Source organism: Pleurodeles waltl, chromosome 10 (assembly GCF_031143425.1).
Source record: "Pleurodeles waltl isolate 20211129_DDA chromosome 10, aPleWal1.hap1.20221129, whole genome shotgun sequence".
NCBI lineage: Eukaryota > Metazoa > Chordata > Amphibia > Caudata > Salamandridae > Pleurodeles > Pleurodeles waltl.
Window position 1 is genome coordinate 75,675,584 of NC_090449.1, and position 13,581 is coordinate 75,689,164.

At 43.8% G+C, this 13,581-nt stretch overlaps 1 protein-coding gene across 1 annotated transcript in view; it reads left to right on the forward strand.

The window, feature by feature from the left end:
* The window catches only part of LOC138261109 (high choriolytic enzyme 2-like), a 28,917-nt gene extending 18,026 nt beyond the window's left edge, over positions 1–10,891 (forward strand). The window contains exons 9-12 of the mRNA XM_069209764.1: positions 6,483–6,812; positions 8,934–9,043; positions 9,530–9,755; positions 10,644–10,891. Coding sequence (XP_069065865.1) covers positions 6,483–6,812; positions 8,934–9,043; positions 9,530–9,755; positions 10,644–10,648 — 671 coding nt within the window. The 3' untranslated portion in view covers positions 10,649–10,891. The remainder of the gene's footprint in view (positions 1–6,482; positions 6,813–8,933; positions 9,044–9,529; positions 9,756–10,643) is intronic.
* The last annotated feature ends 2,690 nt before the right edge of the window (positions 10,892–13,581 follow it).

Below are 13,581 nucleotides of genomic sequence, written 5' to 3' on the forward strand. Positions count from 1 at the left end.
CTTCCTTGAAGAATTGGGATTTTTAAATGCAGAGGCAAGGGGGGTAGAAAAAGAAGCAAACACAAAAATAAGAGATACCCTAGAATACAAAGATTAATGTTCCAGGCAGGAATATGTAAGAAAGTGGAAGCACAGTGTCAAAAACCCATGGGCTAGGGTTGGACATCCTGTCTCTCTAGTAGTACCAATGCTTCATATACCCCCTCAAAGCTTGCCTGATGTTGAGATATTACTTTTCCTTCCTCCTTCCCCATGCTCCTCACCATCATTCCCCCATCGTCCACCTCTTGTCCCTTTCTTTTTTCCTCTCCCCTCCCACTCTACTTTTGTCTCTCTTCCCCTCTCGCGCATCCACCCCTCATCTCTTCTAGCCTCTTGCCACATCTTCCTCCAGTACTTATAGTCTCTTTCCTCTCTACTTTTCTTTTTTCCACTTGACCCTATCTCTCCTCCGCCGCTACCACTCTCTCGATTCCTCTCGCCATCAACCCTTCTATTTCACTTTTCCCTCATGAAGCTGTTATTCCTCATTTTAGTCTGCCCTCTCTTTCTCCTCTTCTAATTGTCTCCCTCTTAGTTTTCAAATCTCTCCCATCTCTTTTCCTTCCACTCTGTCTTCTTTCTCCCTTCTCCCTCCCTCCCTCTCCTTCCCCCCATGGTTTTCCTTTTTCATATTCCTTTTCCTCCCTACCCTTAACTTGGTTTCTCAAGCTGTCTTTCATTGTTCTCATTCTTACTAGGCTTCCCACAGTTGTTTTTCCACCACTGTCACTGTTAACATTCCCTACTATCGAGATATCCAGTAGGTTGATGCATTCCCTGACAGATCTGTGTAATCTGCTTGACACAGGTTTAAATTGCACTCGACTGACTCACTCCTCCATTGTTCCAACCCTGATGAAATTCAGGATGGCAATACAAGTGCTGTTCCTGTCTCTTCAGCACTTTCCATGACACTTCCTAGACTCTCTCTCCTATCTCCACAACTCCCTCTCGTTCGGACACTTCCTTTGTTTGCCGCTTTATCTCCCCTTGATATTTGCTCAGCAAGCCTATTGTTGATATTCACTCATTCGCAGAGCGCTTCAACTCAATGTAACCAAGTGCTGTGGCTCTGCATCCAATCACTGCGCAGAGCCGGCTTCTTCCTGAATCTTTGTTGCCACTGGGAAATCCTTGGTTTTTTGGCAAAAGGTGAGATTCAGTTGCATTCCTCAAAAGTAGGTTGTGGTGTTTTTAGATACCGACTAGCGCTGCATTTCATAAACAAGTCAATTCAGACCACCTAAGACCAATTTAAAGTCTGCAAAGACATTTTGATTTTACTAAAATGATATGTATATCATTATTAGGGTTCCCTCTTTTATGTTAGTTATTTTTTTACATTTCCATCTGTATTTTTTAGTATTCATTTTTTAGTATTTAGCTTTATTTATTGTGTATTTATTGTAAAAAATAAAGCTGTAATGGCCATATTTCCACATTTATTTACCCGGCAAATGTTTACTCATGTTTAAATGTCCAATGAGTTTTAATCACTTCCAGTACAATACAGTCATTTGCAACTATTTGGATTTTAGAATAGCTTAAACATATGTACTGCTGCAGTTGTTTAAGCTTCAATAGGAAATCAGTTTTTCATTTCTTAATTCCTCTACCTGACAATCTGCACAGCTATTGACCTAGCACTTGTGACTGACAGTAGTGAGAGTCATCCAAAAGAAAATCTATTTTCCGTATTCATCCATATTTAAAAATAAATACCGTCAGGAAAATAGACGGGTTTCTGTCTGTATTTATCTGTAAAACTCAGTAAAACCGGAAAAGCAGGAACCTTAACTATTATTACTCATATTGATTTTCAACAAACTCTCTTTGTTAGAAATGGGGTCTTTGGTTGGCTGTCAGGTTACTCCCTGTCCAAGCAAGGACCCTCACTCTAGTCAGGGTATAGGAGGATCACCCTTATTTAACCTCGCTCACCCCCTTGGTAGATTGGCACAAGCAGGAATGCACAACAAAGTCGTCTTTGTCCCCTTGCACAGGCAGAAGCAGCAACTGCAGGATAGCTCCTCAAAGCACAGTCACAGGCAGGGCAGCACTTCTCCTCAGCTCTTCAGCACTTCTCCAGGCAGAGGTTCCTCTTGGTGTCCAGAAGTGATCTAATTTTCAGGGGTTTGTGTCCTCTTCTTACACCCATTTTGGCCTTTGAAGTAGGCCTACTTCAAAGGAAAGTCTCTCTTGTTTGTTAAATCCTGCCTTGTCCAGGCCAGGCCCCAGACACACACCAGGCGTTTGGAGACTGCATTGTGTGAGGGCAGACACAGCCCTTTCAGGTGCGAGTGACCACTCCTCCCTCCATCCTAGCACAGATGGCTCATCGGGATATGCAGGCTACACCCCAGCTCCCTTTGTGTCACTGTCTAGTGTGAGGTGCAACCAGCCCAACTGTCAAACTGACCCAGACAGGGAATCCACAAACAGACTAGAGTCACAGAATGGTTTAAGCAAGAAAATACCCACTCTCTAAAAGTGGTATTTTCAAACACACAATCTCAAAACCAACTTCACTAAAAGATGTATTTTTAAATTGGGAGCTCAGAGACCCCAAACTACAAGTCTATCTGCTCCCAAGGGGAATCTACACTTTAATCATATTTAAAGGTAGAACCCATGTTTACCTATGAGAGGGATAGGCCTTGCAACAATGAAAACGATTTTGGCAGTATTTCACTGTCTGGACATATCAAACACATTAGTATATGTCCTACCTTAAACATACACTGCACCCTGCCCATGGGGCTACCTAGGGCCTACCTTAGGGGTGTCTTACATGTAAGAAATGGGAAGGTTTAGGCCTGGCAAATGGGTACACTTGCCAAGTCGAATTGGCAGTTAAAATCTGCACACCCAGACACTTCAGTGGCAGATCTGAGCCACGTTTACAGGGCTACTAATGTGGGTAGCACAACCAGCACTGCAAGCCCTCTAGTAGCATTTGATTTACAGGCCCCAGGTACCTCTAGTACATTGTACTAGGGACTTACTAGTAAATCAAATATGCCAATCATGGAAAGCCAATTACATACACATTTTATATAGGAGCACTTGCACGTTAGCACTGGATAGTAGTGGTAAAGTGCCCAGAGTAAAAAAAAAAGCAAAAACAGAGTCCTGCACTCATCAACAATCTGGGAAACAGGGGCAAAAAGTTAGGGTAGACCACGCCAAGGATGGCAAGTCTAACACTCTTCATCCAGTGATATGGTTATTGTCTCATTTACTTTTTATTTCGTCCCACCTCAGCATACTGCATGAGAGTGTTCAGCCCATGCCTGGCTAACTTCACTGTGCGTGACATCATTCTGCCCTTCCACAATGATCACGTCCACAAAGGAGTTGCCTTTAATTGCCAGAGACTGCTAAAGCAATGTGTGCTTTTTGAGACCTAAAACATTTGTATTTTTTATTTTTAATCATTGTTCTTTTTCAGGACCCTGCAGCCTCCTTAACAATAATGTTTTGTAAAGACCTTGACAAGCATTGACAAAGTGAAAAGGTTGGTGACCAAAGCAAGACCTATTGGCTTTGCCAATGCTTGTGTACATAGTGACATAGGAACGCAGCCACTCACCCAGAGACTACTTGGGCAAAAAGTATCAGGAAGATAGGGTGTCATTGAAGGCTGTGGCGATGAATTCTGAGAGCTGCCTAGAGCAGAGTTTTCATGTCTCCCCGGTCCTTGAGTGAGTAGCTCTTTTTGTTCTCGTGTTTTTGCATTTCTCTACCTGTAGTCCTGTGTTTATAATGGGATAAATAGGACTACAAGTTCCATAATGCAAAGAAAGTTTTAAACTAGATTATCTACTCCCTGGAGGACTCAGACTCAATTTAAGACAGGCACTACAAATTCACCTGTTCAAACTCCATCTGACATTGGACTGGTTATGGAGACATTCTTTATTCGGGTTTTCTTGTAGTTTACATCTAACTTGTTCTACAGCAGTAGACACAACCTTGTCGTTGTTAACTAGTTGTATGTAATCTGTAACCTGCTTCCCATGTAGTGAGACCTGCTCTGTATAAATACAATAATGATAATATTAGTATAGCAGAATAGTATGGTACAGTAATCTACACATGGATGGGTTGGGGCAACTTAAGAGCATTAGTTAAAGGGGTTTTAAGGCACTTCTGCAGATGTGGGACCCAGCCCGCTCAGCTTACTCTGTGGATGGAGGAGTCTTTCCTTTAGTAAGGGAACAGTCAGTGGCAAAAAATGTTTACCACTTGGAGGACTCTATGTTAAAAAGAAATGTAGAGCATCTTGCTGCTTCACCTGACCCTGTCCCATTTGTAATATAGAGGGACAGTGCTTCTGTCTCAACAGTGGTAAAACCGAGATCTCAATGTTTAGCAGTCCATTGGCAAGTGTACACCTCATTGTTCCCAATTCCAGAACCATTTTCGACCATCACACACCCTCCCTGCACCAAAACAACACATATGTTCTAATGTGGCCTGTCTTATATCTTAATTAAACTACTGCAATAGTTAGTATTCTGAACCTCTGACCTATGTCATGGCAATCCTTCAGAGAGTGGAGTACTCTGTGAGAACTCTTTGTGTATTCCAATAATTTGATCATGTTTGTGAGCCTGTGGAAGCTTTCATTGGCTAACCGTGGTGTAACATGTTCACTTCAGTAAGCAAATGTACTAGGAGGTCATGCAGCAAGTCAGCACAGCAACTGTTGCGTGAAAAGAAGACAGAGGGCAGAGCCTTATCTATTAAAATATGAGGTTGTTGCTCTCTCCCTCATAGCTGGTGCACTTAAGGCTGTCTTGTGCCACCCACAATTCCTTGCACCAAACTGCAAGTGTGATGTTTAGCAAAGGTTTTGTAGTGGAAGGATACTTTTCCAGTAAGAAAATACGATGCCTAAATATTACATTGTTTCTCAGTTTTTATGTGTGCTTGTTTACAATGACGCACACATCCAAAGTTTGAAAGGTTTGGAAACATTTAGATAACCTTCTAAAGGTATGGCTTTATTGAGGAGCTGTAATTTGTTGGTGCACATCCACATCTACTAATGTTAGCAAATAGAGATTGTGTAAAACCCATGGTTGAGTGGATGGGAGCAGCTATGTACCACCCATGCAATGGCCTCTTGATGCAAAGTAGGACAAAGTAGTGCAAATTACTGCTTTGTGTTACTTTAGGAATGCTTTTCAACACAAAGCGAACTGTGAGCTGGATAGTAAATCCAAAAACAACACTTTATTCCAGTTTGTGTCACTTTGGATAACAATGCACTGGTGCAAAGTTTAAGTAAATCTGCGCCTAAATTTCTCTGTAGGGCCAGCAGTATATTTTACAACACGAGAGATCAGAGACCAGCCTGTTGCTGAAGAATCATGCTCTTATTTGAGTTTGTGGTATCCAAATATTTCCATGTACCATGTGCCAAGAACTGATAAGCCCCACAAGGGTAGGCACCCCAAGTATCTCATGCGTCCACTCTGGAATAACGCCATTTCAAATGCAGGGGTTAGAAATTCACGATTATTGCACTGAAAATCATGTTTATGTTGTCTTTGATCCACTACTGTGATCTTGTCTTAGTTTTACTTTTTTTTGTTTCAAAGGATCATTGTTTTTTTTCTGAGCACCAGAAAGTCTTTGTTAAGTATCAGTGCACCCAATAGATAGTAAGTCAATGAAGTGAATCACAGACCGTTAAAAAGCTGACAAGGCATGAAAAAAAGGTTGGCTGAGGGAGGTGAATGAAGCATTGGGGCCCCTGATACAAGCAGGCTTGGAATTGGAGCATGCATTCATAAATGTCTGCTGATGGTAGGAGAATACACCATTGAAGGTAAAAGTGAGTGGCTTTGGTCATTTCTGACAATGATGATGTTCTTTTATGTTGATGTAGCAAATGGCTCAATGCCCCTGCGTCTTTTTGGGTTGGATGCACCTTTGTTCTGCTGGCATGAGAATCTGGGATGTAGATGGAAGCAAGACAGCAGCTGAATGTTTATGGGTTGGGAATACCAGTGCTTGTTCAGCAGGTGTAGGGTGGCACTGCTTTGGAGGAGCAAGTAAGTGATGGCTAAACTTATTGCTGCCAGTATAATGTGTGCACCTACCACACAGAAAGGAGGAACCGCACATAGCAGCCACTGTCTTTTCCAAAACATCAGACACCTACTTGCCCATGGGCGCTCGCCTTCAACACTTGTGCCCAGGTATCAGCATGGCACTCCAGCATCCCCTCTGCATATAAGAAGGAGCTGGGAGGCAGAAGTAGTCTATGAACAATGGTATGTCGATACTGCTGCTGTTCTAAGACTGTGAATAGATTTCCATGCACAAATGAGTGATTTACATGTGAGAGCATAAGATAAGCAGATTGGCTTTTAAATATAAAGGATACATATATATCTATGTCTTTATATTTATCTCCTTTCCAACAGATCGTTATCTGGAAAATCCAAAATCAAACCTAGCATCCTCTCAGTCCATCACTTCAGCAAAAACCACCACCACTACCACTCCAACCACCACAACACCTACGACCACCGGCACTCCAAGTACGACGATGAAGACCACAACCACCACCACAGCAGCAACAACCACCACCCCCACTTTAGCGACCTCCACCACTGTAAAGGCTCCCACTGCGTTGATGAAGATAATTACCAGCACTCCAACGACAACGACCAAAACAACTGAAACTACAACCACAAAGGCAACAACAACTCCAACTACTCTGGGAACTACCACCACTGTTTCCAATGATCGAGGTAGGTTTTACAACCACAACCTGAAAACACGTGGGACCCAATCACAAAGGGCCTCTGTACTCGTGTTGGAGGCACTGCATTCATGGTGGGGGGTTTGCCCTTGCATTGGGGCCTCCATAATGAGAAACTGCAGTGCGATGGCCCTGCCACGAATGCGGCCCCCCTCGCGATGACTGCGGCGCCTTCGCCATGAGTGTAGAGGCTCTTTGAGAATCGGGCCCTTGGGCTTAAAGTTGCAATAACCTTTGCTTTATTTCACAGTTTTACTACTGAGTTGACATTGTTACAAATTTAAAAGGGGAACCACAGGATTCTGAATCTTCAATATATTATACAACTTTACAACGTGGACCACACAACTAAAAAGTTAGGAAGGTGGTTTCATCTGAAAAGCTGACTCAATAGCCATAAAACATGTTTATGTGTCTTTTTCTGAATTTGGTCTTTTTCCATCACATCAGTATTTTTTCAGTGAAGTGTTAGAATGGTTCTGTGTGTTGCATCTGTTTGTGCACTTTTCTCATCTTTTTTTATGTATAGTTTACCATAAAAATATCATTCATGGCCTCTTGCAGTGTCCATAGTGACAAACACTAGCAGTGTGCTTCCACAGTCATATGCTGGACAGACAGAGTGTGCACAAGGGATAACCACACCCTGCAGCAGCCTACGGATACAGGGCTGCTTTCAGGATTGCATGAAGGAGGGATCACCCAATCCAGGAAGCAGCCCTGAATGAATATTAAACACTGTCTTATAAGTACTACCATCCTTTTCTGCTACAGATAGATATTTCACATGCAAGTTCTCAGTGTGCAGTCACTGCAAAAAGAGCTACCATTATGCTGTTGCTGCGGTTGCTGCATCTTCCTGGGTGCTGTCACAGCAATAAGAGCAGTGTCCAGTGTGATATCATTGTAATAGGAGATGCTTTGTGCTGTCACTGCAGTAGAAGCATGTTTTAGTGTGCTGTCACTATAATAAGAACAGCTCCCTGTGTGCCATCATTGTAATAAGAGCATCCAGTGTGCTGCTAATGTGCTCTCGCTGCAATCGGAGCATATCCCAGTGTGTTAGGTACCTCCATATCATTGCATCGTTCTGGAGCTGCTTCTTCCTGGAGAAGACAACATATCAGCTCACATTAGCTCAAGCTCGGTGGCCAGATCTAGCTTTGGGATGGGAGCAATAGACTCTGGGTGCAAGAAATATGAGGCATGCAAACACTGAACGGAGTAGAGGATGTTGATAACATTCCTTTATTGGGGTGCGGTTGAGTCTATAATCTCCACATAAACAGATATTCCATGCAGCCAACGAAGACTTGGTGTTTGTGAATGTGTGGTAAGTCAGGCTCAGAAAGCGTAAAGTAGCAGGTATTCAGAAACAAGAGCTGCCACTGGAAGAGAGAAACTTGGTTCCAATATAGGAAGGGGTGATCCCTCAGGCAGAAGGTGTTGTGCATCATTAGAGCCACAGTTTCCTTTGAATATTAACTTGATTGACCAAGGTGTTTCCATTCCCTTTATGTGGTTTCTGGTGGGGTGGGTGGGGGGGAGTGAAGGGGGGGAGCAGCAGACAGTGGCTTTCTTCCATTTAGTGCAAATGATGAATGTGGATGAATGATCCTTAGGCAATGTATCCATTAAAATCATATTGAAACATTGCTGTAGAGCAGACCAGTTTTTTTGAAAACAGGTATTTGCCAAAATAGTCACCTGTGCACAATGTCAGCCAGTTCTAGGGCAATAGACCAAGATAAGTTGGGAGTGGGAGGGACGGTTAATAAAAAAAATGGTACAAAAATATAGCTCTGCAAAAATATGGAATCCACAGTTTAGACTACCATTATATCTTCAAGTTAGGCAAAGTTAACAATAGAAAATCTGTACTTTCCTATATGTTTGTTATTGTGACATAGAAGCCAAGGTGCTGAATAAAAACATCTAACAGTCATACAGGGCTTCAGAAGTGGTCTGTTCCCTCAATTCTGCAAGAAACGATGGCTTGTGCATGATGTTAAGGCATACCTGTGAGGTTGCCTGCTTGGTCATAGGAGAACCCATGAAGGTTACCTTCTGTACGTGTCAATGATGAGTAAAATTTTAAATGTTCTTGCAGCTTGTGGTGGCACACTGACGGCTAAGTCTGGAGAAATAACCACCCCATACTATCCTGAGCAGTACCCAAGATCTACACAGTGCACCTGGATCATCAGAGCCACTAAACTGGTAAGAGAGGTTCACACTTAGACTCTTCAATGTATCCAAAGGCACATCAATACCAGGGTAGCTATCAATTCTGTTGGTGGGACTCAGACCGGTCATCCCAGGATGTTTCATAATATATGTTTGTTATTCAAGTCACGTGTCCTCTGTGACTTGTCATGGTTTAGTCAAACTCTCCAGGATTTTGTGATTTGCCCCAAAATTCACAAAATGGCAATTTTTGTAAAAAAATGTAAGGAAGGCAAAGGTTAACAAGGTAAGAAAATAACAGTAATCGAGAATAGATTACGTTCATCTTCCACACAGACACACCATGTAATGGCCACACAGCGCCACCTCTTGGTGGGAATGAAAGATCTGCTGTTATTTACATAAGTAATGTGCCCCACACTGCCTCCTGCTGGTGGGTGGTACTAAAAGGGCTGCTTTGCTGGAATACAATAATCATTTGCTTTGTGGTATTTAACGGTGCCTTTCCCTTTCTCACAGGTGAACATAACATTTGTAGATTTTGAGTTGGAAAGTGGCATGAATTGTATGTTCGACTTCATGAAGTTTGATGACCTATCTGAAATTCCAGTATACATTCCGAAAAGCAAATACTGCGGCACTGTTGCACCCAACACTTGGGTGTCTTTCAGAAGCTCTGTGCAAATAATCTTCTCCAGCGACAGAACTGTGCAGATGAGGGGGTTTAAACTACGTTACACTGCAGGTAAGACCACAGCCCTTGCTAGGTTCAGACTTTTTGAACAAAACGTAATACTCAAGACCACCTTTGGTCCCTTGTTTTGATTGGCTGGGGGACATTGTCTCTGAACTTATCCAAACACCAACAGGCAGCTCGGGTCGCGGTATGTGGTGTACAGTATTCACGCATGTTGCATTTCACTGTAGTTGCAGTGGTTGGCACAGGATTAATGTTAGTACCAGAATGTGTTCTGTACAATGGAGGGTGAACACCATGATGACTGTCAAAAGCATTGGCCCTCATCTGTCTGAATTGCCATTGGATTCTACTCTGTATTACTTTCCTCCAGAAAATGGAGGATTTTCATTTCCCTCCAAACTCTGAAAGTGGTTGGTGATGGTAGTTGCTGTGCCAGATGTCTCAAGTTGTTCAGTGTCAATTCTGTGTAGCAACCGTAGTAATAGTTTTTGCATTCTGGACTTGCCGGGGTGAAACATAGATCCACGAAGCGTCTGCACCGCAGGGCCTGATAGAACTTCAGGACCTTCCGCTTGGCCAAGCTCTTTGTGTAGCCCTCAGCTGGCCTGCTTGTGGGAGGAGGGTAGTGGTCATTATGGATGGTGGGAACACCCAGGGCCCTTCACTCTGCCTTCCAGGGCTCCTGCCATTCTGTGTTGTGGGAGTGTGTGCCTGTATGTCCTCCACGTTCTGGGAAAAGCAAAAGTACCAGTACCAGAATGTAAAGAAGAACCTGGGCTTGCTCACATTTCTATACCTGACAAGGGGCCGACATGGAGCAGCTGAGATCTTTGCATTAGATTCTTCCAGGTGCTATGCGTATTTCTGATTCCTGCTGCTGGAGGAAGAAAGAAAGACTTTATAACACTAACTCATTTTTATTTTCTGTTCTAGAATAACCATGACAAGCGCACTGCACAAAACAACGTTCTGCAACAATGGAGAATTTGGCCAGACCCAGCCTTTGGTACACATGTTTCCAAAGAAGAGAAGAATTGTCCATTTTATGGATTTATAGCATCTGCTGCATTAATTCCAACGCTTTTGCTTCCCTTAATATAGATTGTATGAAAAACTGTGTGTGTTATTTAATGTTTTTTTCAGAATATACATAGTTTAATAAAATATCACTTTTCTACAAATTTCTTGTGAAAATATTTTTGTTTAATGAAACCATGGACTGTTCGTGCCTTTATATGGAGAGATATATATCACGAACGCAGACCCAAAGTAATAGAGCAGTGTGACAAAACCCAAACAGTAATTACAAATTGAGACAATTTTCTTTATAAAAAATTCTAGAAATCAAAAATGTTTAGCAGTTTAGAATCCATATTTTATTTCTCATATTATTTGTATCCAGCCTTGCATTAAGGCAATGGTATTACTAACATTTACAATAGGAATAGAAAAGTGGAACTGAATGTATCAGAATGGGAATTATTACTAGAAACATCACATCTTATCATAATGTAATTTAATAGGTCAAGATTGGATAAGTGTAAATTCCAATTGATAAGTTCAATATGCTGCATTGTGAATGTATAATGTTATGTTATGTGAATGGGTTTGTAAAGTGCATGGCTGCCGCAGCATCGGGGCTTCCCAGTGCTAAGCCTGAGCGGTGGAAGGAACTGCTACTGCTAAAAGTGAAGGAGCAGTGCTCTGCAAAGTGCTGGAGGAAAAAAAGCCAAGTCTTTAAAATCTTCCTAAAACACAGGGGGTTCTCAGTGTTCTTGATGTAAAAATGTAGCAAGTTCCAGCCGTCAGGGCCCTTGGCTCGAAAGGAGCGTCCTCCGGCCCTTATGCGCCTGACGCAGGGAACCTCAGCCGGAATAATATCCGCCAAGCGCAGCGAGCGGGAGGGCCAATATGGAAGAACCAGTTTAGACAAAATTGGAGCCCTCTGGGAATACAGAATTTTATGAACCATGCATAAGGCCACAGTGAGCCGGTGTAATTTACACAAAAGTCTGGACAAAGAACAAGACTTTAGGAGCCAGAATAGCAGCCTAGCTACAGCATTTTGGACCAGATAAAGTCTTCTAATAATTGACTTGTTAGCTCCTAAGTACAGCATGTTACCGTAATCCAACTGGGATAGAACTACCGCCTGGACAATAGTCGCTTACTGGAATAAAAAAAAAACAAGAATAGGTTTAAGGCTCCTCAGGAGCCCAAAGCAGGTGTCAGCAACCAAGCTGGCCTGGGCCGCTGTAGGAAAGTACCATCTTGCCTGGCATGTTACCCCCATATTTAACTGTATATATGTTGTTTTAGTGTATGTGTCACTGGGACCCTGCCAGCCAGGGTCCCAGTGCTCATAAGTGTGCCCTGTATGTATTCCCTGTGTGATGACTAACTGTCTCACTGAGGCTCTGCTAACCAGCACCTCAGTGGTTATGCTCTCTCTGCTTTCTAAATTGTCACTAACAGGCTAGTGACCAATTTCACCAATTCACATTGGCATACTGGAACACCCTTATAATTCCCTAGTATATGGTATTGAGGTTCCCAGGGTATTGGGGTTTCAGGAGATCCCTATGGGCTGCAGCATTTCTTTTGCCACCCATAGGGAGCTCTGACAATTCTTAAACAGGCCTGCCACTGCAGCCTGAGTGAAATAACGTCCACGTTATTTCACAGCCATTTACCACTGCACTTAAGTAACTTATAAGTCACCTATATGTCTAACCTCCACCTGGTGAAGGTTGGGTGCTAAGTTACTTAGTGTGTGGGCACCCTTGCACTAGCCAAGGTGCCCCCACATAGTTCAGGGCAAATTCCCCGGACTTTGTGAGTGCGGGGACACCATTTCACACGTGCACTATGCATAGGTCACTGCCTATGTATAACGTCACAATGGTAACTCCGAACATGGCCATGTAACATGTCTAAGATCATGGAATTGTCACCCCAATGCCATTCTGGCATTGGGGAGACAATGCCATGATCCCCTGAGCCTCTAGCACAGACCCGGGTACTGCCAAACTGCCTTTCCCGCTGCTGCTGCTGCCAACCCCTTAGACAGGTTTCTGCCCTCCTGGGGTCCAGCCAGGCCTGGCCCAGGAAGGCAGAACGAAGGACTTCCTCAGAGAGAGGGTGTTACACCCTCTCCCTTTGGAAAAAGGTGTCAGGGCTGGGGAGGAGTAGCCTCCCCCAGCCTCTGGAAATGCTTTGATGGGCACAGGTGGTGCCCATCTCTGCATAAGCCAGTGTACACTGGTTCAGGGATCCCCCAGCCCTGCTCTGGCGCAAAACTGGACAAAGGAAAGGGGAGTGACCACTCCCCTGACCTGCACCTCCCAGGGGAGGTACCCAGAGCTCCTCCAGCGTGCCCCAGACCTTTGCCATCTTGGATTCAGAGGTGAGCTGGCACACTGGACTGCTCTGAGTGGCCAGGGCCAGCAGGTGACGTCAGAGACTCCTTCTGATGGGCTCTTACCTGTGTCACTAGCCTATCCTCCTTCCTAGGTAGCCAAACCTCCTTTTCTGGCTATTTAGGGTCTCTGCTTTGGGGAATTCTTCAGATACTGAATGCAAGAGCTCACCAGAGTTCCTCTGCATCTCTCTTCACCTTCTGCCAAAGGATCGACCGCTGACTGCTCAGGATGCCTGCAAAACCGCAACAAAGTTGCAAAGATGACTACTGCAACCTTGTATCACTTATCCTGCCGCCTTCTCGACTGTTTCCTGGTGGTGCATGCTCTGGGGGTAGCCTGCCTCCTTCTTGCACCAGGAGCTCTGAAGAAATCTCCCGTGGGTCGACAGAATCTTCCCCCTGCAACCGCAGGCAACAAAAGACTGCATCACCAGTCCTCTGGGCCCCCTC